The 25,893-nt window shown below is 47.9% G+C and overlaps 1 protein-coding gene across 3 annotated transcripts; it reads left to right on the top strand.

Annotated features, from left to right (window-relative positions):
• The first annotated feature begins 206 nt into the window (after window positions 1–206).
• Window positions 207–23,438, top strand: LOC109559507 (apolipoprotein L3-like). 3 transcript variants are annotated; one of them, XR_011566696.1, is made up of 12 exons: window positions 207–224; window positions 332–450; window positions 7,424–7,463; window positions 7,646–7,752; window positions 9,564–9,684; window positions 11,579–12,479; window positions 16,813–16,907; window positions 17,373–17,462; window positions 18,136–18,197; window positions 18,494–18,596; window positions 22,009–22,113; window positions 22,893–23,438. XR_011566696.1 is itself a non-coding variant. In XM_019961305.2 (5 exons), the coding sequence occupies exons 3-5, from the start codon at window positions 7,722–7,724 to the stop codon at window positions 12,468–12,470; spliced, it is 1,044 nt and encodes a 347-aa protein (XP_019816864.2). In that variant the 5' UTR covers window positions 315–450; window positions 7,424–7,463; window positions 7,646–7,721; the 3' UTR covers window positions 12,471–14,584. The 3 variants fall into 3 exon arrangements, 2 of the variants coding, with proteins under 2 accessions (XP_019816864.2, XP_070645816.1); XM_019961305.2 differs by lacking the exons at window positions 207–224; window positions 16,813–16,907; window positions 17,373–17,462; ... (2 more) ...; window positions 22,009–22,113; window positions 22,893–23,438 and having other exon boundaries at window positions 315–450; window positions 11,579–14,584; XM_070789715.1 differs by lacking the exons at window positions 207–224; window positions 16,813–16,907; window positions 17,373–17,462; ... (2 more) ...; window positions 22,009–22,113; window positions 22,893–23,438 and having other exon boundaries at window positions 334–450; window positions 7,380–7,463; window positions 11,579–14,584.
• The last annotated feature ends 2,455 nt before the right edge of the window (window positions 23,439–25,893 follow it).

Here is a 25,893-nt window from a genome sequence, read left to right as displayed (position 1 = left end):
AGGACTGCACCTCATGCTGGTGGCACGAAGGTGAACGAGGCAGGCAGGCTGGTGAGTGTGGGGTTGGAGGGGTGAGAAGATGGAATGGGGGAGTGAGTGGGGAGTGATTTGCCAAGGGACTCACGGTGTGTTGGTGGCAGGTCTTCCTTCACGGAGCCTGAGACGGAGTGGACTGTGTCAAGAAGGATGTGGAATGTCAGGACTGGGCTTCTTTCTCTAAGCCGGTCAGCTGGAGGTGGAAATAGTCCCAGGGCGGGGCCTGGTGGGCAGGGTGTTTGTTTGACTTGAACCACTCAGAAGTGAGGGTTTTGCTTTCACTTTTGCTTCCCAGAGTATATCTAGGCACAGAGGGTGTGTGTGGTCATTGCAGAGATGCACAGCTGGCAGCTGCCTCTGCACAGCTGAGAACGTCTGGATCTTGTTCACACTCAGCCAGAGGAAAACCCCTGGGTAAGCCGAGGGGAGGGACCCTGCCCATCTCCCCATCCTCAAGATGAATATCTGAGAAAGGAATATGTCACTAGTTGACAGAAGATGGGAACTGGAAGCATAGAGAGGTGAGGTCATGGCCGAGGCAGCAGGTTAAGCAGGGGCTGAGCCTGGATGTGGAGGCAGGTGTGTCTGAAGGCTTCCTCCCAGCCGAGGGCCCCTAAACAGAGCAGAGGGAGGGCCACAGCAGCTCAGGTGGGCTCAGCTCAGGATGTGGACTCTTGAGACATGAGCAGCAACCCTAGAAGGAAGGTGAGTGTTGGGTGTGCTTAGTACTTTGGGAAATTGGAGGAAGCAGAGAGGGTAGAGGAGGACAGGGGAGTCAGAGCCTCCCCTCCTATGGCCTGGCCACCTTAAAGCTGTCCCCAGGGTGCTAGGCTGGGGCTGATGGGGGAAAGAGGATTTTTTTCAGTTACAAGGAATCAAGGTTTGTTGAAAAACCCTACCTCTGAGAGCCAGGCTCAGTGCCAGGCCCTGGGGACACTGAGCCTTGGAAACAGACAGGAAACCAAGTGGGGAGTCGAAGGGCGTTGGCTTCCTGTGTTTGCCAGGCCCTCTGCTCAGGATGAGGGTGATGGGAGGTCCTGTGTGGGGAAGGTGGCGCTGCTGGAAGAAGTGAGAAGGGCTCACTGCACAAGGTCCACATACATCCGGGTGTTGCAATGTTAAGATAAAAAGCCAAACTCTACAGACATCAGTATAACAGGAGGGGCATAAGCTTAGATCTATGTTTTTTACCGGCAGAGACAACCCTAGAAACGTTGGGGTATTAAAACCACATTCCCACCCTGCCCTTGTACCCATGTCCAAACGCCTGGTCTTGGCCTCCTCTCTGCCCACAGAGAGCTGTGTGACCCTGGGCAAGCTACCTCCTGGGGAATTGTTTGTTCTATTCTCTTACTAAGTTTTTAAAAGCTGATTTCCATTTTTCTCTGTGGGTGCAGATGTTTTTTCTGACCTGGTTTATGGGATCCTTGGCAATTTTCATTTCCAAGAGTTCAGTAGGTCAGAATTTCCATTATATCTTGTGGAACGTGCGCATTTAGAAAGGCTTTCTCAAATCAATGTTATTTTTAATGCTTCTTTCAGTCCCTTCAGTTTTTTCTCTCTGGTGCACATTGGATCCTTTTGAAAGATTGATTGATTAGGATCTTTAGTTTCTTCTCCATTCTCTTCCTCTTTATCCCCTTCTCCCCTCCCCCCCCTTTCTCATTTTAACAGAGGGAACTGGGGTTGTGCTGTGTCACCGAGAGGCTGCTTGTTTCATTTCCCCATAAGGGGTCCTACCCCTCATATTTTGAACCGGCTGTGCCCAGGAGGGCAGAGGATGCCCAGAAGCCCTGGACAGGAGGAGCAGCAGAGAAGAGACAGGGCCCCTGATGATGTGGGAGGGTTCTCAGACCTGGAGAAACTGAGCAAAAAGGGACCACGACCAGGAAAGTATGGCCTTCAAGAGGAGCTGGAAAGCATCTGGGGGAAGGTGGCAGAGGGAGGCTTGGAGCTGAGCCTCCAGGGACAAGTAACCCATCACACGGTGAGGCCAGTGGGGAAGCACATGTCGTGGAGAGGGGCAGCCTGTGCCAAGTGAGGTGCCAGTCTCGTGCAGCAGGCCCTGTGGAGACAGATAGTGTGAGGAACACAGGAGCTGGGGCAGTCGGGAGGGTGTGGGTGCTCGGCCAGGGACTTTCTTAATGCCCCTTTCCCTTCCCAGGGAGGGTGACTGCAGGCACAGGAGGGAGATGGTTGGGGAGAATCTGTCTGCTCACAAGGAGGGAAGGGATGCATGACTGGCCATGCAGCTGGGCAGGGCCAGGCTTCTCCAGGATCCTCCCCTCTCCCACCAACAGCCTTTCCAGAAAGGGACCAATCAGAGGCTAACAAAGGAGGAAGCCTGGATAGGAATCCAGCAGAGGAAGCACTATCAGCATCCACACCCATCTGAGGCCCCAGACAAGGGTCAGGACCAGGCCAAGAATGGGACGGAAGGATGGAAGGATGAGGTCGAGGGTTCAGATGCGTTCACAAAGTTTTGGCATCACCCAGGATCCAGCCCTTTCTGCCCAAGCCCTCCTCTTCTCTCTGCCTTGGCTCTTGGTCCTCGTGTTTCATGATGTCATTTGGCTGCCCTGGCTCCTGGGTCATGCAGCTTCCAGGCAGAGAGGGTGGAGCGGGACCAGCCAGCTCCCTTCTCCCACCTGCTTCAAGGTAGACCTGCCTGTGCGAATTTTCTCCCATCACACAATCAGTGCCTCCAGCCTCCACCAACAGGCACACTCCCTAGTGAACAAGTTACTCTTCCTGAGGGACAACCCCAGGCATCACAGAAAGAAGGTGATAGAAAGATTCTAGGATGGGAGCTCAGGTGAGGGGATTTGGGGGAGGCTCTAAGGAAATGGGAGCTTCCGTGATAGCTCAGTTGGTAAAGAATCTGCCTGCAATGCAGGAGACCCCAGTTTGATTCCTGGGTCGGAAAGATCCCCTGGAGAAGGGAAAGGCTACCCACTGCAGTACTCTGGCCTAGAGAATGCCATGGATTCTACAGTCCATGGGGTTGCAAAGAGTTGAACATGACTGAGAGACTTTCACTCACTCACTAAGGAAATGGGTCCACTCTAGATTAGGTGATACAGAAAATGAGGGGCACTTCTATCAGTGGGGGTCTCGGTAACTCATCTATGGAGAGGGGAGACCAGAGTGAGCATAAAGGTGTGACTGGTAAAGAAGGAGCAGTCATGCTTCTCACCCAAGGGAGGGGGTGTGGTGTTGATGGGGGCACAGTGATGGGTGTTTGCTGTCTCCTTTGTTCCTGCTCTCAGGGTGACCCTGTGTGAGGCTGGAATTCTGTGAGAGCCTTTACATCTAACGGGAGAAGAGCATCACCCTATTGTGATACCAGGCCAGCCTTAGGATGTCAGGGGTATTCTTTCCTTCTCAGTCCTTTATAATGGTCACATAAATAGACAGAAGGGAATATATCCATTGATTTTAAGACACCTCTTATTATTAAATTCAATTAACAGTGAAATATTTCCCACTACACTTACTCCTCTTTGCAGCATAGCTACCTTTTGTAAGTTTTATGTCTCCCTTCTTAGCCACACTTGATATAAACTCTTCTCATTGAATTGTTATGAACTCATGGCCTTTCTCAGACTCAACTTGGCCCAATGAAACATGATCATAGTATTCACTTTCCATCGTCAGCAGCATTATTGTATGTGAGTTACATTAAAGTTGCTCAGTCGGGTCTGACTCTTTGTGATCCCATGGCCTGTCAGAGGAGCCTGGCTCCTCTGTCCATGGAATTCTCTAGATCGGAATACTGGAGTGGGTAGCCATTCCTTCTCCAGGGGATCTTCCCAGGGCTCGAACCCAGGTCTCTCACATTGCAAGCAGATTCTTTACCATCTGAGCCACCAGGGAAGCTCATTTCATGTGGGTGCCCCTTCTAAATGCTGCTCTGAACGTTTCCAAGAGAATCTTTGCCTTTGGGGGTATATAGTTGCCAACCTGTGGATATAGATGCCGACCTGTGGAACTGACCTCCCCTTCAAGGAGTCTTGCTTCCTTTGAGTAGACAGAAGCCCATGGGTGCACATGTTTGTGGGCAATGTGCTGCCAGATGATGGCTCTGTTTAAGGCCACAGGTCACTGTGGTTGTCCTGGTTTACGTGTATTATCATCCCTCTTTTTCCTAGAGAGCTTGGCTTCATCATCACAAACATGTCTCCTACACTGACAGTTGTCACATCGGGTGTCAGCTTACTTCTTATTGTCTCTTAATCCAATTGCTTCCACCACTTTTATGTGGTGGTGCCAGAAATCAACCCATTCTTATGGGTTACTAACTACTATGAAGTGACTTCTGCTTTTATAAAATTAAAAAAATCCAAAATGCTAAATGCATATGTTTAAAAAAAATCAGTTTATACAGAGGATTCTGCACACCTCGTAGTAAAAAGCACTTTCAGTTGTTTGCTTTTTCTTTAGGTAATTAAGCAACATCCTTAGATAACATCCTTACTTACAGGGTCATTGAGAGAAGTAAAAATAAGTAAATGCTTGAGAAGCACTTAGAATGCTGCCTGGTGCAGAGTGGGAAGTCGTCAACCAGGATAGCTAATAAACATTAAGTATCATATTTTTCTTTTCCTAATTTAAAAAGTTTGATACTATTAACTTACTTCTTACCAGGGAAGATAATGATTTCAGTTATTCTTATACTTTTTCTTATATCCGTCCCTATCTTCTCCTAATATCATTATATCACTAATCTTACATCTTCTGTTAGAAAACTTTGTGGTTATATGCACTTTATTTGTGCCATTGTTTCTTAGGCGCTCAGGTTCAACTGGTGTTTCTTGATTCCCCACTTTGTAAAATGAGACTTTCTCTTTCTCCCTTCTGTGCTTCAGTTCCCAACTTCTAGAAGTGTGATTTAATGTTTATATTGATTGACAGCAAATAAATTAAGATCTCATATTTAAATGTCTTGTTCTAAAAGTTAAAAGTCAAAGAAGAGAATTTACATTTTTGTGATGTTTTAAATATTTTCTCTTGAGTAACTTGTATTAATACTATGTATTTGCACATACATTTTGGCACAGCTTCAGTTTTTCCTGATGTTTGGAATTGCCTTTGTTTTCACCCCGTGCACTGTCTGTCTTCAAATTTCCTCCATTTCTTTGCACCTGTGCCTCATATGATACCGAGTCCCCTGTCCCCACAGACTCTGGACTTTTTACCCCATTCTGAACTGGTTTCTCTCTAGATCTGCCGTGTGCCCAGCTGTGATCCTTGGATTCCCTTCTCTCTGGGTTGATGTTCCTGATTCCTGGATCACATTCAGGAATCTTTCTTTCTCTTGGTTATCCTTTGCATCATCATCACACACACACATCTTTTCTTTCCCTCTGCAGCTCACTCTCAAGTAACTTGCTCAGGAACGACTGTGAATAGCAACGTTTCTATTCGCCATTTAGCTTCATTTCTTCTGTCATTTAAAAAAATTTCTGGAAGCTTTTTTTGACCTTCTTTTCCAATCTTTCTTTAGACTTACTTGGTAAACACTTATTAATTCCCAAGATTTTTATTGTCTGTTTCATTTTTTCCCACTTCTCAGTGTATCTCATTTTATGAATAAAAATCCTTTCTAATTGACTTAACGACCTGAGTTCAAGTTTTAAAAATTATTTTCTTCCTTCAGAATTGTCCATCCATCTCTCCTGGTGTCATTTCTCATCTGTTTGTCTAAGTCATCTTTTCCACATTGTGATCGTTTCCATGTATCTAATCCTGGATGACCCATTCATATTTAAGAGGGAGTAGAGTTGACTGGTAAGCTGCCCTGTAGAGTGCTTGCCTGAGGACCCCTAAATTCCAGAATACAGAAATATTTTTTCTGGAGTCTCTGAATTAAGATTTTCCTCCGTCTGGTGTGGAGTTGGGTGAATATGTGATGGGATGCGGGATGCTGGGACTATCCCCTGCTTTCTCCTTCTGTGTCACTCTCATTTTGCTCTAAGTAAGCATTCCTCTAGCCTGTACACCTTCTCTCCATTTCTTTCCTCCACTCCTCTTTATTCAGCAGTCACTTCTTCATCCACTCAGTCTTCAAACTATTGCTGAAGACTCTGGGCTCCTGTTGCCCACATTCCTGGCTTTATATTAGCAGCAGAGCACCGAGAGGCGAGGTATGGGCTCTTGAGCCCAGTAAGTGGGTTGAAACCTAGTCTGTCATGGACAAGATTTCTGACCTTGGGCAAATAACATAACATCTATGAAAAAAGGAGAGGAGTAGGTGTACATATCTCAAGGGTTACTGGAATGATCCAAATTATATTCGGTAAAGTCTTAGATCAACTATCAGTACAGAACAAAGACCACAAGCACAGAGATGCCTCCTATCAGTAGCCATTATTACAACTGTAAGCATGTTTCCTATCATTTCAGTCAGGTCTCAGGAGGAGGAGCTGATAAATGCACTTTTGTCTTCTTACAATACTGCTGAATGTAATCAACATTTGCTTTCTTCCATCATCTACCAAGACAATTTAATCCCAAACAGAATTAAAAATATGTCTCTCAATAAGGATCTGTTTTGAAGTAGAGACTTCTGAGAATTGGCAAGATTAAAAGAATTGACACCCTCATATATGAATATAACTGTAATAAATTGGTGCAATTTTTTGGCACAACAGAGCGACTCTAGGTATGAAAACATTTAAAATGTTTAGAGCCCTGACCAAATCATTCTACTTCCAGAAACAGCTTAAGGACATGGTCTCAAGTACAGGCAAAGTTTCATACAAGAAGTGTGTTCTTTACACTATTATTTACACAAACAATTAGAAACACCCCAAAGTGCCACAGTCAGGGGAGGACAGCAGAGAGGACTGGGCACCATCCAGGTCCTCAGCTGCCCAGGGCAGGCCTGCAGGGAGGGGGCTTGTGGGAGAAAGGCTCCTGCAGAAGGCAGGAGGATATGGGCTGTGGGAGCTGCAGCACCAGAAACTTTATCAAGGCAGAGATTCAGGCACAGGGAGCAAGACATCATTTTGGAATAAAAAGAGTCATTTACCAATTAACATATATCCCCAGGTAAGCATTTTTGAATATTGTTGAGAGTACAGCATAGTTATCATTAACCTGCTATTTGAATCAGAAAGACTTGGGTTCTAGTCCAGACTCTGGCACCAGCATGAAGTCTTGGGCTGACCCATGTTTAGGTGAGTTCAGGAGCCTGCACATCATAGACACTGAATCAATAGTAGTTATTACCAATTAGTGACACAGGTGTCCCGACCTCACATAATTCCCAGAGTATTCCTTTCTATGCTCGTTTCTATGTGCTCTTCATCTCTGGTTTTACTGCTCCTATAACTTCACAGATGGCTGTCTCCTGTCTGACTACCTTCTCCCTGTGCCCCAACAGGAGACCAGGATCTGACTCAGCTTGGAAGGAGCTGTAGGAGGTGAGTGACTTTTCTTAACTAACAGCCAGCAGAGCCCAGGGGACAGGGAAACGCAGAGGCTTAAGTCCCTGGTGGCACTGGTGGCCATCCCAGGGGAACCCACCAGAGGCCTCCCCCTCACTGCTCCCTGAAGCCGCTGCTCACTGGTGATCTAGCCCACAGTCTGTTTTCTTTTCCCCAAGGGTGAAGCCACACCTCCTTCTAGCCTGACGCAGACAAGGAGTTGCAGGGAGATCTCTGGGAACACCTGCTGCCACCATGAGCTCAGAAAACTTCAGGCACTGCTCAGGTAGTCAGCTCTCTCTTCTCTGGAAGGTTCCTACCTGTGACCCAGAATTGAGGGATGTGTTTCCAGGCTGAGTTAAACTACAGAGAAATCAAGAACCATGAAGAGGATAGATAAACATCCTTGAGCTTCCAAGAGAGACCAGGAGATTCCCCTCACCCTGGGGTCTGCCCACGGCCTCCTTCCTGGCCCTCTCCTCAGGGAGCCATGACCAAGGTGCTGACTTCCTGCCTCTCCCACCACCAAGCAAGTGACTCAGTACAGTGGCCAGGAGAGCACACACTGAGCATGGACCACAGATGGCAGTCCCCAAGGCCAGGCAGGCCTGGGAGAGGAGGTCCTCCAGCATCATTGGACTTCTCCTGCTCTCTCCCTTGGCCCAAGCCTCCTCCTGCTCCCAGACGCTGGGGCATCACTATAGAAGCTGTGTCCTCCGGCTTTTCCCAGCCACCAGCCCAGCTTCTCTGCAAGGGTCAGTGGACCCTGCTCTGAACCTGTCTGGCCTTTGCCATCTCCCACCTGGAGGGGAGGAGTGATGAGGATCACATCTGGCTCCACCCCTCCTCCACCTGGTGGATCCCCTCCCCTGCCCATCCTAGAGTCTGTGGTCAGAAGCAGGAATCCTCTCACATGGTAGTTTTGCTCAATGGCATGTGGTCCTAAAGTCTTTTTTAAAATTAGGTAACATGAGTTTGTAATGTTTTCTAAGTTTCGTGTGTACAACATTATATTTCTACTTCTATATATGCTACTGCATGCTCACCACCAATAATGAGTTGCAAAGAATTCCCCTTGTGTGCTGTAGAGTAGAATGGACAAATCACAGGAGTTTTAAATGGAAGGAGGATTCAAAGTCTTGTCCAAGAAATGTCTGACTTGACATTTGACCTTGGATTGAATCTTGACCTTGGATTCAACCTCATAGCTTTCAGCTCTGTGGCCTTGGGCTGTCCATTGTCCTGTCTGAGTTTCTCTTCTGTGAAATAAGGATAATGCTTCTTTGTGCAGATTTATCAAGAAACACATTTGATATCAAGTCCCAGCCCACACAAACATATATAGCCTGGCCAGCAATCTTACCTACAATTCCATAACCTCCAGATCTGTGAAATCACTCAGGGATTTTGATAACTCATTGAGGACTAATCTTACCCTGTAGTGATCTGAGGCTATTTGTAGTCATTACTTTATCCCATTTAATGTAAGTATGCAATTGTTTCACTGCCCAAACATGAAAGCATTCATTTATAGGGTGCTGCCTGTCTATTCTGGAAGTGATAACTAACAAATCACACTTGCTGTTTCTTCTCTTTGTGTGTGTGTGTTCAGTTGCTCAGTCATGTCCAACTCTTTGCAACTGCATGAACCGCAGCCTGCCAGCCTCCTCTATCCATGGGATTCTCCAAACAAGAATATTGGAGTGGCTTGCCATGCCCTCCTTCAAGGGATCTTCCTGACTCAGGGATCAAACCTGGCTCTCTTATATCTCCCGCATTGGCGGGCAGGTTCTTTACCACTAGAACTCCCTGGGAATCCCATCTATGACCTCAATTTACCTGGGAATCCTACGTAGGACCTCATTTCACCTAACCTCCTTACAATCTCTATCTTCAGAAAGGTCACCTGGGGGTTAACTCTTCAACACAAATTGGGGGGGGAGAGGGGGGACAGTCCATCCATAACCCTAGGTGACCTCACCAAGAGCTCCTCAGGTGATTGCTGCTCAGCAAGATCAATTTTAACTATTTTATACTCAATAACATTTATGTCTCACCAAATATTCTTCTAAACTTATTCCCTTTTCTTTCATCTAGATATTGAGACCTTTTTTGAGGAGGTCGTTCAGTGTCTCTGGAACATACTGAGCAGAGAGGAACTGCTACTCCTGCTGAATGAATTCCTGGAGAGAATTAAGGCTGAGGCCAGTTTGTCCAGGTAACCGGCACAGGTGCACCAGAAAGGTCACCCACGTCCCCCAGCACCAGGCTAGCTTCCTCCTGGAGTAACGCCTCCTCCAGGCAGGACCCTACTGTTGGGGTCAAGGATGTTCCTTCTCATGATCCCATCAGGAGTGTTTCCTCCATGTCATTTGCTGACAGTGAATGATCGTGGGTTCAGAAGAGATGAAACCTGCAAGGAAGGCGCAGGTTATGTGACCTTGGACAAGTTACTGAACTACTCTCTGCTTTAGTTTCTTCATCTTTTCATTTTTACTGTGAGGACACTGAGATCATGCATGTAAAGTGCTTCCCATAATGACTGACACAGAGTACGTACTCAATCAATAGTAACATTTAAAAAGTTGTTGGGAAGAGACAGGGTCAAGGGTCTTCTTTCTGGTGAGGAGAACCAAGCAGAATTTCCTTTGGGACAAGTGGGAAAATCCTGACACCACCATTTGTGTCCTGGGTTTCTGCCTACAGTCTTTTTATTCCTGATGTTAGGAGCTGTACGAACCCTGCAGGATCCTGCTGGCCCATAAGGGACAAAGGCCCATAAGCACAAAGCCCTGGACTGCCCTTACTTTGACTTCAATGGCAAATTTAGGGGATCCCCCAAACAACTCTCAGGTTTAAGAATTCCCTATAGAATGGACAGGACTCACTGAAAGCTTCATGATCCCAGGTACAGTTTACTACTGCTGCTGCTGCTAGGTCACTTCAGTCATGTCCAACTCTGTGTGACCTCATAGACGGCAGCCCACCAGGCTCCTCCATCCCTGGGATTCTCCAAGCAAGAACACAGGAGTGGGTTGCCATTTCCTTCTCCAATGCATGAAAGTGAAAAGTGAAAGGGAAGTCGCTCAGTCATGTCTGACTCTTCGCGACCCAATGGACTGCAGCCTACCAGGCTCCTCCATCCATGTGATTTTCCAGGCAAGAGTACTGGAGTGGGGTGCCATCGCCTTCTCCTACAGTTTACTACAGGGAAGGATAAAAGTTCCCACCAGCCAAAGGGCAAAGTCTGGACAAGTTTCACATACGAAGCTTCCATTATCCTCAGGACACGTTACTGACCTGGATTCGGTATGTGATAAGATGCACGGAGTACTGCCTATCAGGGACACTCACTTGCTTACAAGCCAAATTACCCTGACCTGTCATCTCCAGCCCCTCCTGGAAGTCAGACTTGTGCCCTAGTGTCCAGCTCTACCAGATGGCAGAACTGATACCATGGGACCCAGTGACCCTGGGTCACTTGTCACCTTCTCAGACTGACCAATGGCCAAAGACCCAGGCAGGCAAGGACACTCCTATCAGCCAGAATTCTAGGGGCTTAGGGACCACTTCCCAGTAGCCAAGGGCAAAGGGCAGGGAGACTTCTCACTACACACTGAGGCCCTTGAATGAAGGTTTTCTCCTCCAGTCCTACTTGTCTTTGATTATCTGTGGAGTTCCCGCTCCAAAAACTCTTTCAAAGTGAAGGTGTTGACACATCTGTGAGACGTCTTTACCACATACTTTTTCTGTGGCTGAGCCATATGGCCTGTGGGATCCTCATTCCCCAACCAGGGATTGAGTCAAGGCCGACAGCAGGAATGCAGAGTTGAAACCTCTGGACCACCTGGGAATTCTCTCAAATACCTCTCTTAAGTTGCCAGTATCCGAAGATGACTTTCGTCTACCTATTCCAAGTCTAGCTATTTCAAGATGGAGCATCTATAAAGTATGAAACGTGTTTAAGGTTGAAAGAGAAAAGTTTACATTTATAAAATTCTTTTCTAATGATTTATAGTAACATATCTGTATTTATGCAGAATAGATATTATGGAGCCTATTTTACAGACAAGCAAACTGCCTTTCTAATCCCTTGATCTTCATTGTTACAGGGAAGATGTGGATGAACTACATAAATATCTGAACGAATTGAAACGAGCCTTGGTTGAAGAGGACCAAGAAAGACTCTCCAAAGAGCAGCTGGACAGGAGGAGGTTTCTGAATCAGTTTCCTCGGGTGAAACGGCAGCTGGAGGAGTGCATAAGCAAGTTCCGTGAGCTCGCAGACAAGGCTGAGAAGGTCCATAAGGGATGTACCATCTCCAATGTGATGGCCCACAGCACCGGTGCTGTGTCTGGTATTCTGACCATCGTTGGCCTGGCTCTGGCACTCATGACAATGGGGTCCAGTGTGGTGCTCTTGGCCACTGTGACAGGGCTGGGAGCAGTAGGTACTGTGACCAGTGTGTCCACCAGTATCCTGGAACATATGAAGAGGTCATCAGTAGAAACTATAGCCAGTCGCATGATGTCAACTCTCATCAAAAAATGGAAGGTTCTCCTAGAGATACTCAAGAGCAACCCCACAACAGAGAAAGTCACAAAAGCTGTACAATGCATTGAAATGCACATCCATGACATGCAGACAGGCAAAGCCATTTCTGACTCTGCAGCAAACATCTTGATGGGCCTTATGATATTATCATCCCCATCCATCCAAAAGAAAGAGGCAGGTTTCAAAGCCCCAGCTTTTACAGTTACCAAAGGAGGCCAGATCGTGGGTTTGGCCACTTCAGGGGTCTTCCTCCTGGTGGATGTGGGCTTCCTGGTGAAGGATTCAAAGCACCTGCATGACGGTGCAAAGGCAGCATCAGCTGAAAACCTGTGGCAGCGGGCCAGGGAGCTGGAGAGGAAGCTGGAGGAGCTCACCCAGATCTATGAGCGTCTGCAGGAGGACCTGATTCAGCCACCCCCAGAGCAGTGTGGGGTCCAGGGGAGAGGCTAAAGTGCAGAGGTACCTTGTAGAGGGAAGAGCTGGAGACCACATTAATGAAGCTGGGTGTTAGGAATTTGGCATTAGTTGAGCACAGCAGGGAAGGGATGGATGTAGGTGATAGATGAGGAGAGAGAAGGAAGGGGCCTGGAGCCTAGATTAAGGGAGGAGAGGGGACCAGAGAATGAGAGGCGGGGAGAAAGCACTTTTTTTCATACTAAGAACGTTTTATTTTGTATTGGAGTATAGCCGATTAACAATGTTGTGATAGTTTCAGATGAACAGCAAAGGGACTCAGCCATTCATATTCATGTACCCATTCTCCCCCAAACTCCCCTCCCATCAGAAACCACTTTGGACTAAAGAGGACACTGGAGGCAGAATAAAAGGAGAGGCAGGCGAACTAGCAATGAGAGGCCAGGTATAGAACGGGTTGGAAATGGGAGAAGGTCAGTTAGGATTGTTGGGATCCAGAAGTAGCAGGGGCTCCTCTATCGCCCTCCACAGGCTGTGATGTCCCAGCAGGAAGAGTCTTCCCCTGGTGGTGGTCTCTAGACCTCTCCTCCAACATCAACTCACCTTTGGCCCTAGCTGATGTGTCTTACTTAGGGAGTGACTTCTTTCGTTTGTTTGTTTTATTGAAGGATAATTGATTTACAATATTCTGTTAATTTCAGTTATACAGCAAAGTGCTTCAATTATACAGGTATCTATGTATTTATCTGGGCTTCCCAGGTGGCGCTAGTGGTAAAGAATGTGTCTGCTAAGCAAGAGACACAGGTTTGATTCCTGGGTAGGGATTCCCTGGAGGTTGAAATGACACCCCACTCCAATATTCTTGTCTGGGAAATCCCAGACAGTGGAGCCTGGCATGTTACAGTCCATGGGGTTGCAAAGAGTCAGACACAGCAGAACGTCTGAGCATGTGTGTATCTATATTCGTTTTTATTCTTTTACATTATAGTTTATTACAAGATATTGAATACTGTTCCTTTGCTACTACAGTAGGCAGTCCCTTGTTTATTGGTGTGTATCTGCTAATCCCATCTCCTAATTTACCTATCCCCCTAAAACTTTGGTAAAAAGTTTGTTTTCTATGTCTATGAGTCTGTTTCTATTCATTTTGTCATTTATATTATTTTCTGGATTCTACATATAAGTTAATATCACATATTTGTCTGACTTACTTCACTCAGTATGATAATCTGTAGATCCATATTTATTGCTACATATAATATTATTTCATTCTTCTTTATGGCTGAGTAGGATTCCATGGTATGTATACATATACCACATTTGCTTTACTCATTAATCTGTCAACAGACATTTAGGTTAATATCGTGTCTTGGCCGTTATGAATAGTACTGCTATGAACATCAGGGTATGTGTATCTTTTCAAATTAGAGCTTTAATTTTTTTGTAGAAATATGCCCAGAAGTGAGATTGCTAAATCATATGGTAGCTCTATTTTTAGTTGTTTAAGAAAACTCCATATGGCCTTCGATAGTGGCTGCACCAATTTACATTCCCAGCAACAGTGTAGGAGGGTTCCCTTTTCTCCACAGCCTCAGAGCATTGTAGATGTAGGTGATGGCCCCTGTGATCACTGTAGGGGAGATAAATTATTGTAGTTTGATTCTCATTTCTCTAATAATTAGTGATGTTGAGTATGTTTTCACGTACCTGCTGGCCATCTGTACGTCTTCAAGAAGAATTGTCTGTGTAGATCTTCAGGCAGTGGCTTCTTGATGACGATGGTGGTGATGATGTTGGTGGCAGCAGTGGTGTGACAACACTGTGGATGGAACATCTGACACGTTGCCAGGAGCTCTTTGGGTCCAGAGTGCACCGAGAGACCAGTGACGTTTCCATGAAAATCCAAATGTGGAGGAGGAACAGAGGTTGATTAAAAGAAAGAAAGAAGGATGAAACAAGGAGGCAGAAACAGGTCAAGGAACTTTTCGGTGTGTCAGGAGATGAAACAGCCTGGGGCCAACAGACATGACTCTCTGACCCTCGGTTTCTTCTTCAGCTGGAGGTGAGGCTGGATAAGATATTTCAGGTGGTTCTGGTTCTCTGCACCTCATGTTCTCGAGACTCTGGTTCAATAAATATGAGCTGATTCACTGAGGCTTCCTTGCATTGACTGAGGGGCTCAGCTGGGCTCCAGATGCTTGACCTCCTTCCCCAGGAGGCTGTCACCCCGATCTCAGGGAGCACATCCTCCATGGCTCCTCCTGCCTGCCTGCTGGGCTCCCATCTAATCGTTTCCCTCAGACCCTGGATCCCCACAGGCCCCGTGGGATGCCTGGGGATACCCGTGTCATCTGACTTGATCTGAGCTTGGGCATGCTCCTCCTCTAGCCCTGGGGACCAGGATGGACACGGGGCACCCAAGGGTGATTGAGAGCAGAGGGCTTGTGTGCAGGTATGAGAGAGGGTCAGCCATAAACAGAGGGGAGAGAGAGACAACACATGCCTCAACCAGACTGCCTTCATGTTTTACCAGGACTTCTGCAGGAGCTTCCAGAACGGCCTTTCTGTATTTACCTTGGGTACTGCCCTGCCCCACTCATCTACTCCCCACACAGGGCTAGAATGACCCTTAAGTATATTGACCTTTGCAGTACCTGCCTCCAGCTTTTCTCTGGCTGCCCATGACTCTGAGCACAGATGCCAAACTTAACTGTAGACCAAAGCAGCATGCAAGAGCCTGGGGGCCCCTGAGGGCAGAGCTGGAAGCCAGGTTCACTCCATCCCTAGGGGTAGGACTGAGGGGCTGGGAGATGGGAGCAGGGACGGAGGGAAAGTCCATCCAAGGCCATGTTCTGACATGGTCACCCATCTGGGATTGCACCTGCCAGGACCTTCTGAGGAGCCTTCATGGGATGCCTCAGTCTCCTTCTCTCCAGGGAGGAAAGGGGAGCATCAGGGTTTGGCTCTCACCCCCACGGGCCTGCTCCACAGGGCACCAACTCTCTGTTTCCATGTGTGGAGCATGTGAGCACCTAACTGGCTCCAATGCCTGGAGCCCAGGGCAGGAAGCCAGAGACCCAGGACCTGGAAATGGTCCCAGCACGTCTCCTAAGACCCTCCCCACGTGCTGCAGAGCCCTCTCTGCACTTTTGTCCAAACCTTCCTTGGAAGACTTTCCTCAGTGCCTCAGGCTCCCTCTCAGCCCGTGTTTCCCTGAGGCTTCAACTGGCCCTTCCATTCCTTCCTGAAGATGTCAGCAAGAAAAAAAGCAAAGTGAAGTCGCTCAGTCATGTCTGATTCTTTGTGACCCTATGGACTGTAGCCTGCCAGCCTCTCCCATCCATGGGATTTTCCATGCAAGAATACTGGAGTGGGTTGCCATTTCCTTCTCCAGGGGATCTGGAGAAGGGTCAACTCAGGGATCGAACCATCAGCAGTCATGGCCATCGCCTGCCTGACCTTCAGAAATAGGAGTTCATTTCTTCATCAGTTCCTGGAGAATTCCCATCCTGCACAGACTTCTGGGCAGGGTTTCAGGCACTGGATACAGAACCATTCAGTGTCCACCCCCATGTCTCCCTGAACCCTTAGAGCTGGACCCCACTGAGCTCAGTGTGTGGTGGATGCAATTCCACAGTGACCCCTGTGTCAGGTGAGATCCCTGTGGTTCTGAGCAACAGAAACTGAGTCTGACTAAGTGAGCACAGAAGAGGGTGCTGGGGGAAGCAGGGCAGGTCAGAGAAAGGAAAGAAACCCCCAAACTCGCACAGTTCAGGAAGTACAGGAAGCAGGACAGGTCCCCCTGCAGGAGCTCACGGTCTGTCCCCTGAGGCCCCTGCCAGCAGGGGCCTTAGGTCCAGACACCAGGAATCCCAGTGTCAAATTCTCAGGACACAAAATAGCTTGGGTCCAGGGACTATGTTTTTGGACCAGTAGGTCAGGCTGAAGGATGAGGAAGATGAATGGGTAACAGGGACCCTGAACCCTGGGGATAAAGTCTCAGGTCAAGAGGCTCCAGATGGAGTGCTTCCTAGATGCACGTGTGCCCTCTGCCCAGACCAACAGACATGACTCTCCTCACGCTGTTCTGGGTCCAAGCACCCCACGCACGACAGTAGGTGCACCACTCACTTCCCCAGCTGGAGACAAACACGAATCCCCTCCACCTGGTGCATGTCGCAGGGATGTCAGGGGTGAAGGGCCCCAGCGCGATACCAGTGCTTCTCCTGCTCTGTTGAGCCCCTTTCTCAGTACTCTGCATGTATGTTATACATGTGCAGGCAACAGGGAGGTGCAGTAGGGACCCGACCTCCAGGAATATTGCTCCCCTGATACCAGTCTTCACTGGGATCCCACTCCCTGTTCCTCTTTCCTGCAGGGAAATTCACTCCTGTGGAGCCTGGGCTGGGCCATCGCGGTGACAGCACTGTCACCTGGATCCTCATCGGATCCTCACTGCACCTCTGAGAGCAGGTGGTATCACCCCCACGGAGAACAGGAGGAAGCTGGGCCCCGGGTCCAGAAACGTGGCCACGTCCCCTGCCTGGGAAGGACTGTCCGGGGAGGGGCCTCTGTGTGCTTCCAGCCTCTTTCCTGCATCCAGGTTGAGCTGACTGGTCGGGAGGACACAGGGTGTCCTGTCCCAGGAGGAAGTGAAGCAAGCACGTGGTGTTTCTGTAGCACAGCTGTCCTGGGTCCGGGCCAGTGTACCTGCCTTCCCGGAGCCCAGGTCACGTGGCTGTCTGTCGCCACCTGCTGTCCTGTCCCATGTGGGGAGAGACTGGCAGGGGTCTGTGCCACACTCACGTGCCCACCACCCAGGACCCGAGTCCCTCCCAGCAGGGCCTCTGGTGTGGTTTCTAGTTTCTCTGCAGGCCCTGGCACTGGGTGGTTTTAAGCTGCTGCTCCCATGTCTCAAAGGTACCTTGCAATTCACAGAGCCGCCTTCACACCAGCTGCACACAGCCTCCTGTTGGCTTGTTCCTGGGGCTTAAACCTAACTGAGCAGTGTTGTTCTAAGTTGCAGAGGTCAGTATTTACACTAAAGCTGCTTCTTTTCAGCAAGTTGTGTTGCTTGCACAGAATATCTTCCAAGTGTTTACACTCAGATGAGTGATGAGCTGGGCTGGGCCCCATCTCCCTGTCAGTGACAATCGGTGATAAGAGACTTGTTCTGTCACAGCCCTGCTTCCAAACCACGTGTAGTCCCAGCCAGCTCTCCTGCCTGTGGCTGCACCATGCTCAGCCTCTGCTGCTTAGCTCCTCTGTCTCCGAAGGCTGCTAAACCCACTCTTGACTTACATTACCTGTTAAACATAAAAAATTAGAAAAGCTTTTCTCTATTTACCTACGGTAAAGCTGCCTGAACCCTGATGTCCACTGTGACCTTTAGTAGAAGTGCACGTGGGCAGAGACACCCAGATGTAAGATTCTTTCAGGGCTGAGGTTCTGTGTTTGTCTGCAAGTCTAACTCATTACTTCCCCTTTGCTGACCACAACTTGTTCCCTTCCCAACCCCTTCTCCACTATACCCCCAGGTCCTGTTTCCCTGTATCTGGAAAAGCCTGCTCATAGTGAAGCAGGACTGACCCTGACTCCAGGCTCCTCGCCCAGCCTTGGCCTTGCTCCAGAGCTCAGTGGTGGGTACTGCTGCGGGGAGTGGGGTGTGGTATGGGGTAAGCATCCAGCTCTCCTCTTCTAGATCAAAGACCTGGACAGCAACCTTTACCCCATTGGCCAGAGCAACATCAGCAAGTCAGGCAGGTATCACATGGGAAAGGGGGAGAGAGGGAGGGGCTGGGAAGAAGCCCACAGGGTGGGAGAGTGATTTGCCAAGGGCCTCACGCTCTGTTGGTGGCAGGTCTTCCTTCACAGATCCAGGGTAGGATGTGCTGAGCCAAGAAGGACCTGGCTTGTCAGAGCTGAGCTTGTTTTTCTAAGGGGTCAACAGGGAGGGGGCAATAGCCCAGGGTGGGGCCCTGTAGGTGGGCAGGCCTGAATGACTCAGACATGAGGGCTTTCACTTTCCCTTTTGCTTCCTGGTGTATATCTGGGCCCAGAGGGTGTGTGCGGTTTATTGAAGAGATGCACAGCTGGTGACTGCATCTGCAGAGCTGAGAACAACTGGATCTTGTTCACACTCAGGCAGAGGAAGACTCCTGGGTAAGCAGGGGGTTAAGACTCCGCCTAACTCCCCATCCTCAGGATGCATGTCTGAGAAAAGGATGATTGCCACTAATTGACAGAAGAAGGGAAATGGAAGCTCAGAGAGGTGAGGTCAGGGTCTGAGGCAGCAGGTTAAGCAGGGGCAGAGCCTGGATATGGAGGCAGGTGTGTCTGAGGGCTTCCTCCCATCCCCCGGGGCCCCTAAACAGTGCAGAGGGAGGGTGACACCTGCTCAGGTGGGCTCAGCTCAGGATGTGGACTCCTGAGATGTGACTGGATACCCGAGAAGGAAGGGGATTTTGGGGGTGCTCTGGTCCTTTGGCCTAGAACACACAGAAGAACTATACAAAAAAGTTCTTAATGACCCAGATGTCCACAATGGTGTGGTCACTCACCTGGAGCCAGACATCTTGGAATGTGAAGTCAAGTGGGCCTTAGGAAGCATCACTAGAAACAAAGCTAGTGGAGGTGATGGAATTCCAGCTGAGCTATTTCAAATCCTAAAAGATGATGCTGTCAAAGTGCTGCACTCAGTATGCCAGCAAATTTGGAAAGTTCAGCAGTGGCTACAGGATTGGAAAAGGTCAGTTTTCATTCCAATCAGAAAGAAAGGCAATGTCAAAGACTGTTCAAACTACCACACAATTACACTCATCTCACACACCAGCAAGGTAATGCTCAAAATTCTCCAAGCTAGGCCTCAACAGTATGTGAACAGAGAAAATCCGGATGTTCAAGCTGGATTTAGAAAAGGCAGAGGAACCAGAGAGCAAACTGACAACATTCACTGGATCATAGAAAAAGCAAGAGAATTCCAGAAAACATCTACTTCTGCTTCATTGACTACACTAAAGCCTTTGCCTGTGTGGATCACAACAAACTGGAAAATTCTTCAAGAGATGGGAATACCAAACCACCTGACCTGCCTCCTGAGAAATCTGTATGCAGGTCAGGAAGCAACAGCTAGATCTGGACGTGGAACAACAGACTGGTTCCAAACTGGGAAAGGAGTACATCAAGGCTACATATTGTCACCCTGCTTATTTAACTTATATGGAGAGTACATCATGAGAAATGCCAGGCTGGATGAAGTACAAGATGGAATCAAGATTACTGGGAGAAATATCAATAACCTTAGATATGCAGATAACACCACCCTTATGGCTGAAAGCAAAGAAGAACTAAAGAACCTCTTGATCAAAGTCAAAGAGGAGAGTGAAAAACTGGCTTAAAACTCAATGTTCAAAAAACTAAGATCATGGCATCTGGCCTCATCACTTCATGGCAAATAGATGGGGAAACAATGGAAACGGTGACAGACTTTATTTTCCTGGGCTCCAAAATCACTGCAGATGGTGACTGCACCCATGAAATTAAAAGATGTTTGCTTCTTGGAAGAAAAGCTATGACCAACATAGACAGCATATTAAAAGGCAGAGACATTACTTTGCCAACAAAGGTCCGTCGGGTCAAAGCTATGGTTTTTCCAGTAGTCATGTATGGCTGGGAGTGTTGGACCATAAAGAAGGCTGAGCACTGAAGAATTGATTCTTTCAAACGATGGTGCTGGAGAAGACTCTTGAGAGTCCCTTGGACTGCAAGGAGTTCACACCAGTCAATCCTAAAGGAAATCAGTCCTGAATATTTATTGGAAGAACTTATGCTGAAGCTGAAGCTCTAATACTTTGACTACCTGATGCAAAGAACTGACTCATTGGAAAAGACCCTGATGCTAGGAAAGATTGAAGGAGGGGGGAGAAGGGGACAACAGAGGATGAGATGGTTGGATGGTATCACCGACTCAATGGGCATGAGTTTGAGCAAGCTCTGGAAGTTAGTGATGAACATGGAAGCCTGGAATGCTGCAGTCCATGGGGTTGCAAAGAGTCAGACAGGACTGAAGGACTGAACTGAACTGAGGAGAGGCCAGGTATGGCATCTTGAGCCCATAGAGTGAATCGGATCCCAGTCTACCATGAACAAGATTTCTGACCTTGGGCGAAACACATAACATCTATGCTTCAGTTTCCTTATCTTCAAACAGGGATACAATAGTACACACCTCAGGGTTATTGGAATAATATACGTTATAATTTATAAAATCTTAGAGCAACTGAAGTGTAGAGCAAAATCAGAAACACCTGAGGCTCTCATCAATAGCTGTTGCTATATCAATAATGATCTTTATCATTTCAGTCAGGTCTCAGGAGGGGTAGTTGATAAATGCTCTTTTGCCTTCTAAAAAAGGATTAAACATAATCAACATTTGCTTTCTTTCTTTACCTCCAAGCACATGATATTTACAACCAGAACCAAAAGAAAATCTCTCAATATAAAGATCTGCTTAAAAAAAAAAAAAAAAAAAGACAACTGAGAACTGACAAGATTGAAGGGATGGCACTCTCCTATATCATGAGTCTAAATATAGATTGGTAGTTTCTTTGCATAACAGTGTGGCTCTAGGTATGAAAAATTTTTACGTATTGATACCCTCAGACTCAGTCATTTTACTTCCAGAAATAGCTTAAAGAAATATTATCAAATGAAGGCAAACTTTTCTACAAGAAAGATGTTCTTTGCACTATTATTTACATAAATAATTAGAAACAGCCTAAAAGTTCAACAGTCAGGGGATGACAGCAGAGAGGACTGGGCACCATCAGGGGTCCTCAGCCACCCAGGGCAGAACTTCAGGGATTGGGTAGGGTCGGAGGGACTTCAGGCCCTTGTAGGATAAAGGCTGTTGCAGAAGCTAGGAGGGCTTGGGCTGTGGGAGCTGCAGCATCAGGAAATTTATTAAAGCAGAGACTGGAGCACAGGGAGCAAGACATCATTTTAGAATGAAAACACTCATTTGTTAATAAACATGTCTACGAATAAATATTTTTATATTAAAAAAGGCATAGGGCATAGTCATCACAAATGTGGGATGTAGATCGGAAAGACCAGGCTCTGGAACCAGCATGAAAACTTGGGCTGACCTAATTTTAGGTGAGTTTCAGGAGCCTGCATGTCATAGACAATGAATCAATATTAGTTATTACCAGTTAGTACACACAAGTGTTCCCTCACGTAATTTCCAGAGTATCCCCTCCTATCTGTTCTTCTGTGTCTGGTTTTATTGCCCCTATAACTTCGCAGATGGCTGTCTCCTGTCTGATTACCTTCTCCTTGTGCCCCAACAGGAGAGCAGGACTCTAACTCAGGGTGGAGAGAGCAGTGGGAGGATGAGTAACTTTCCTTAACTAGTGGCCAGCAGAGCCCAGGGGACAGAGAAGCACGCTGGGCTAAGTCCATGGTGGCACTGGTGGCTGTCCTAGTGGAAGCCGCTGGAGACCAAACCCCTCGCTGCTCCCTGCAGTCACTGCTCACTTATGATGGAGCCTGCAGTCTGTTTTTCCTTCCCAAGGGTGAAGCCACACCTCCTTCTAGCCTGACGCAGACAAGGAGCTGAAAGGAGATCTCTGAGATCCTGCTACTGCCATGAACCCAAAAGACCTCCGGGACTGCTCAGGTAGTCAGCTGTCGCTTGTTTAGGTGGTTCCTACTTACGACCCAGAACTGAGATGCTGCCAACTATCTGAATTAACCTAGAGAAGAATCAAGAATCAGAAGGGAATAGATAAGCATCCTCGTGTCCCATGGAGGCCAAGGGGACTTCCCCAACCCTGGGGTCTGTCCCTAGCCTCCTTTCTGGCCCTCTTCTCTGGGAGCCATGCCAAGGTGCTTGGTTTCTCCCTCCCAGTCCCTCAGATCCCAGCTCATGACTCAGAAGTGAGGCCAGAACAGCCCACAGCCAGAGGGGACAGCAGAGGGAGGCCCCAAGACCAGACAGGGCAGGGAGCGGAGGTCCCGCAGCATCCCTGAAGCTTCTCCTGCCCTCTCTCTTGGTCCGAGCCTCCTCGTGCTCCCATACCTGGGGCATCACCACAGAGGCTATTTCTTCCAACTCTCTCTCTGCCACCTGCCCAGCTGCTCTGCAAGGATCAGTGGACCCTGAACTGAACCCCAGTTTGGCCTTTGTCGCCTCCCCTTTGTGTGATCTGGAGCACAGTTATCTGACCTCACCTGTAAAATGAGAAGAATATTTCCCTATATTGTTATGAGGATGAAATGTAATGTGCTCTGTGGCCTGGGCCACACAGTAGGTCCTGCTGAGTGTGGAACTGTCCCCTCTACCTAGACTGTGTTAGATCCAGGTGCAAAACTCCCCCTCCCCCAGAATCACCTCTCCCTCCAAGCTGTGTCACCACACCCACCCAGGGATGTCATATATAAGCATGTGCTTACCAGGTCTGTGAAGAAAGCTGAGTGCTGAAGAATTGATGCTTTTGAAGTATGGTGTTGGAGAAGACTCTTGGGAGTCCCTTGGACTGCACGGAGGTCCAGCCAGTCCATCCTAAAGGAGATCAGTCCTGGGTGTTCATTGGAAGGACTGATGTTAAAGCTGAAACTCCAATACTTTGGCCACCTCACGCAAAGAGCGGACTCATTGGAAAAGACCCTGATGCTGGGAGGGATTGGGGGCAGAAGGAGAAGGGGATGACAGAGAACGAGATGGCTGGATGGCATCACCGAGTCAATGGACATGAGTTTGAGTGAACTCCGGGAGTTGGCTTTGGACAGGGAGGCCTGGCAGGCTGTGATTCATGGGGTCGCAAAGAGTCAGACATGACTGAGCAACTGACCTGAATTCAACTGAACTGAACCAGGTCTGATACCTCAGGCAGGTCCTGGCTCTACTGACCTCAAACACCTCTGCAGATAACCAAGTTCTCTGTCATTTCCCGTACCCACCCACACCCCAATCAATAAACAAACAGATTTAGTGCTCTGGGATCCCTCCATATGAGACCTGGGTTCCTTTCACTCTTACTAAAACAGGAAAAAGAAAAAAAATTAACAACCCTTCATGCTGCAGGATAGACAGAGAGAGTAGTGAGCTGGTATCTCTTCCTCTTCAAATAAGGGCACAAATCATCTTGGATTTGGGCCCCACACTTATGACCTCATTTCACTGTAATTTCCACCTTAAAGACCTTATCTTCAAATAGACTCATTGAGGTGGGGGTGAGGCTATGGCTTCAACATATGATTGGGGCGGTTGGACACAGTCCACCCATAACCCCAGGTGAATCCATCACGAGTACCCCCAGGTGACTGCTGCTCAGGAAGATTAACTTTAACCAGTTTATGCTCAGTACTATTTACCATTTACATTACACCATAATTTCTTCTCATCCTAGTCTTTTATCCAGTTAGGGTAAAAGCTTTTTTGAGGATATCATTGAGTATATCTAGAAGAGAGTAAGCAACGAAGAGCTGCAAGACCTGCTCACTGAAGTCAAAACCCAGGAGAATTTTGTGATTGAGGCCCGTTTGTCCAGGTAACCTACATGGGTGCATCAGGAATGTTTCCCACATCCCCCCACCTCAGGCTAGCTTCCTCCTGGCAGGCCTCCTCCAGGGGTCAGAGTGGAGCAGAGGGTTCAGGCTGGGGGACTAGTAGGCAGGCTTAGGCAGCAGGACCAGGACTAGAGTGAGGACAGTGGGCCCCGAGGACACAGAACTGAAGGGGCTGTGACCCTGGCAGAGGTCCCCTGAATGGGAGGGGGACATTTCTTCCCTCCTGATGGGATCCCCTCAAGCTGGGCTAGAGGGCCCTGGGTGACCGTGTCTGCACACCCTGCCTGGGACCTGGCGTCTCCCTCCATCTGGGACCCTCTTCTAGTCTACGTGGAGCCGCCCTGACAGTGGAAGGCCGTGTGGCTCAGGGAGCCCTCCAGGGTCACAGTGAGTGGCTGCAATTGTGTGTCATTTGAGGGATTCTGAGGAGCCTCACGCATCCCCAACAAGAGGAAAACATTTCCTCCACCAGCTGTGCAAGTGCCAGTCTCTTCAGGCTCAGCCGTTCAGACGGGTGTTTCCTCAAGTCTCTTGAATCTTTAGAGTTTCCATAAAGTTGCACACGGCCTTAGGGTGCAGGTATGTGACGCTGTCGCCAGGTAAGGTGTGAGTTAGGCTGGTGGCCCCCGAGAGGTCAGGGTGCTGGGCACTGAAGGATATCAGGATTCCAGTTACAGTTTATTGCAGAGCGGAATTCAGGTTCCATCAGCTCCCAGACAGCGTCTGGGCGGGTTTCACACATGAAGCTTCCATTGTCCTCAGGACGAGTAACTGCCCTGGATTCAGTGTGAGGCAGGGCGCACAGAGCACTGCCCCAGGGGTGCTCACCCTGCTCAAAACAAATCGTGACGTTTTTTAAAATGTTCATTTTGCCTGAAATATAGCATCAAGTAAGTTGGGGAGCTGTCATAGGATGCGATTTCTGGAAAGCTCTGGGTATGTGTACTGTGTATTTTGCTTATCTGTGCAATGTCTGCAGTGCTCAATTTGTGCCTCTCTTCATATTGTCATAGTCTTTCTTTTCTGTTAGTTGCCAGTAAGTTAATTCGGAGTTAAAGAATTTTAAATGCACGACAACAAAAGCCCTTTTGTGATGTTGAATGAGAATAGGTCCAGGCCTCAGTCTTATTTATTATCGTGATGCTTTATTTGTCTATTACTGTGATTTCCAAGCTAAAAAATTAAAAACAAATTACTAATACCCTGGCCTGTTGTCTCTGAGTACTCCCAGAGGTCAGACTAATGCCCTAGTGTCCAGCTCCTCTGGAGGGCAGTGCAGATATTACATGACCCGAAGCCACCATTGTATGTCACTTTGTCAAACTGTCCAGTTGCCAAAGGCCCAAGCAGTCAAGCACACTCCTATCAGCCAGAATATTCCAGGAGCTTAGGGGCCACTTCCCAGTTGCCAAGGGCAAAGAGCAGGTTGACTCCTCACTGCACACTAAGGCCCTTGAATGAAGGTTTTCTCCCCCAATCCCACTTGTGTTAGTTTCTCTGTGGACTTTCCACCCACAAGTCCTTTGGAAGTGACGCTGTTGACCTGCCTCTGAGCATTTTTATCAAATACCTCTCTTAAGACTATCTTAAAATGGCTTTTGCTTGTTTATTTCATGATTGAATAATGGAGTATCCATGAGGTACAAACATGTGTTTAATGTTGAAAATAATTTACATTTGCAAAAATTTTCCCTTGTCATTTATAATAAAATCTCTGTGGTTTATGCAGAATAGATCCATTCAGCTTATTTTACAGACAAGCAAAGTGTCTTTCTTAATCCCTTGATGTTCCTTGTTACAGGGAAGAAGTGGAGGCATTGCATGAATTTCTGAATGAGTTGAAGACAGACTTGGCTATGGAAGACCAAGAGAGATTCCAACAGGACCT

This window comes from Bos indicus, chromosome 5 (genome assembly GCF_029378745.1).
Source record: "Bos indicus isolate NIAB-ARS_2022 breed Sahiwal x Tharparkar chromosome 5, NIAB-ARS_B.indTharparkar_mat_pri_1.0, whole genome shotgun sequence".
NCBI classification, from domain to species: Eukaryota; Metazoa; Chordata; class Mammalia; order Artiodactyla; family Bovidae; genus Bos; species Bos indicus.
The sequence above is the reverse complement of the archived record's forward strand: the minus strand, read 5'-3'. Positions and strand labels throughout refer to the sequence as shown.

Excerpts from the sequence above, each read along its gene's own strand:
- LOC109559507 (XM_019961305.2), top strand. The coding sequence starts at position 7,722 with ATGAGCTCAGAAAACTTCAGGCACTGCTCAG. Across the intron at positions 7,753-9,563 it reads AAACTTCAGGCACTGCTCAG|ATATTGAGACCTTTTTTGAG; the intron begins GTAGTCAGCTCT and ends TCTTTCATCTAG. Across the intron at positions 9,685-11,578 it reads GCTGAGGCCAGTTTGTCCAG|GGAAGATGTGGATGAACTAC; the intron begins GTAACCGGCACA and ends TCATTGTTACAG.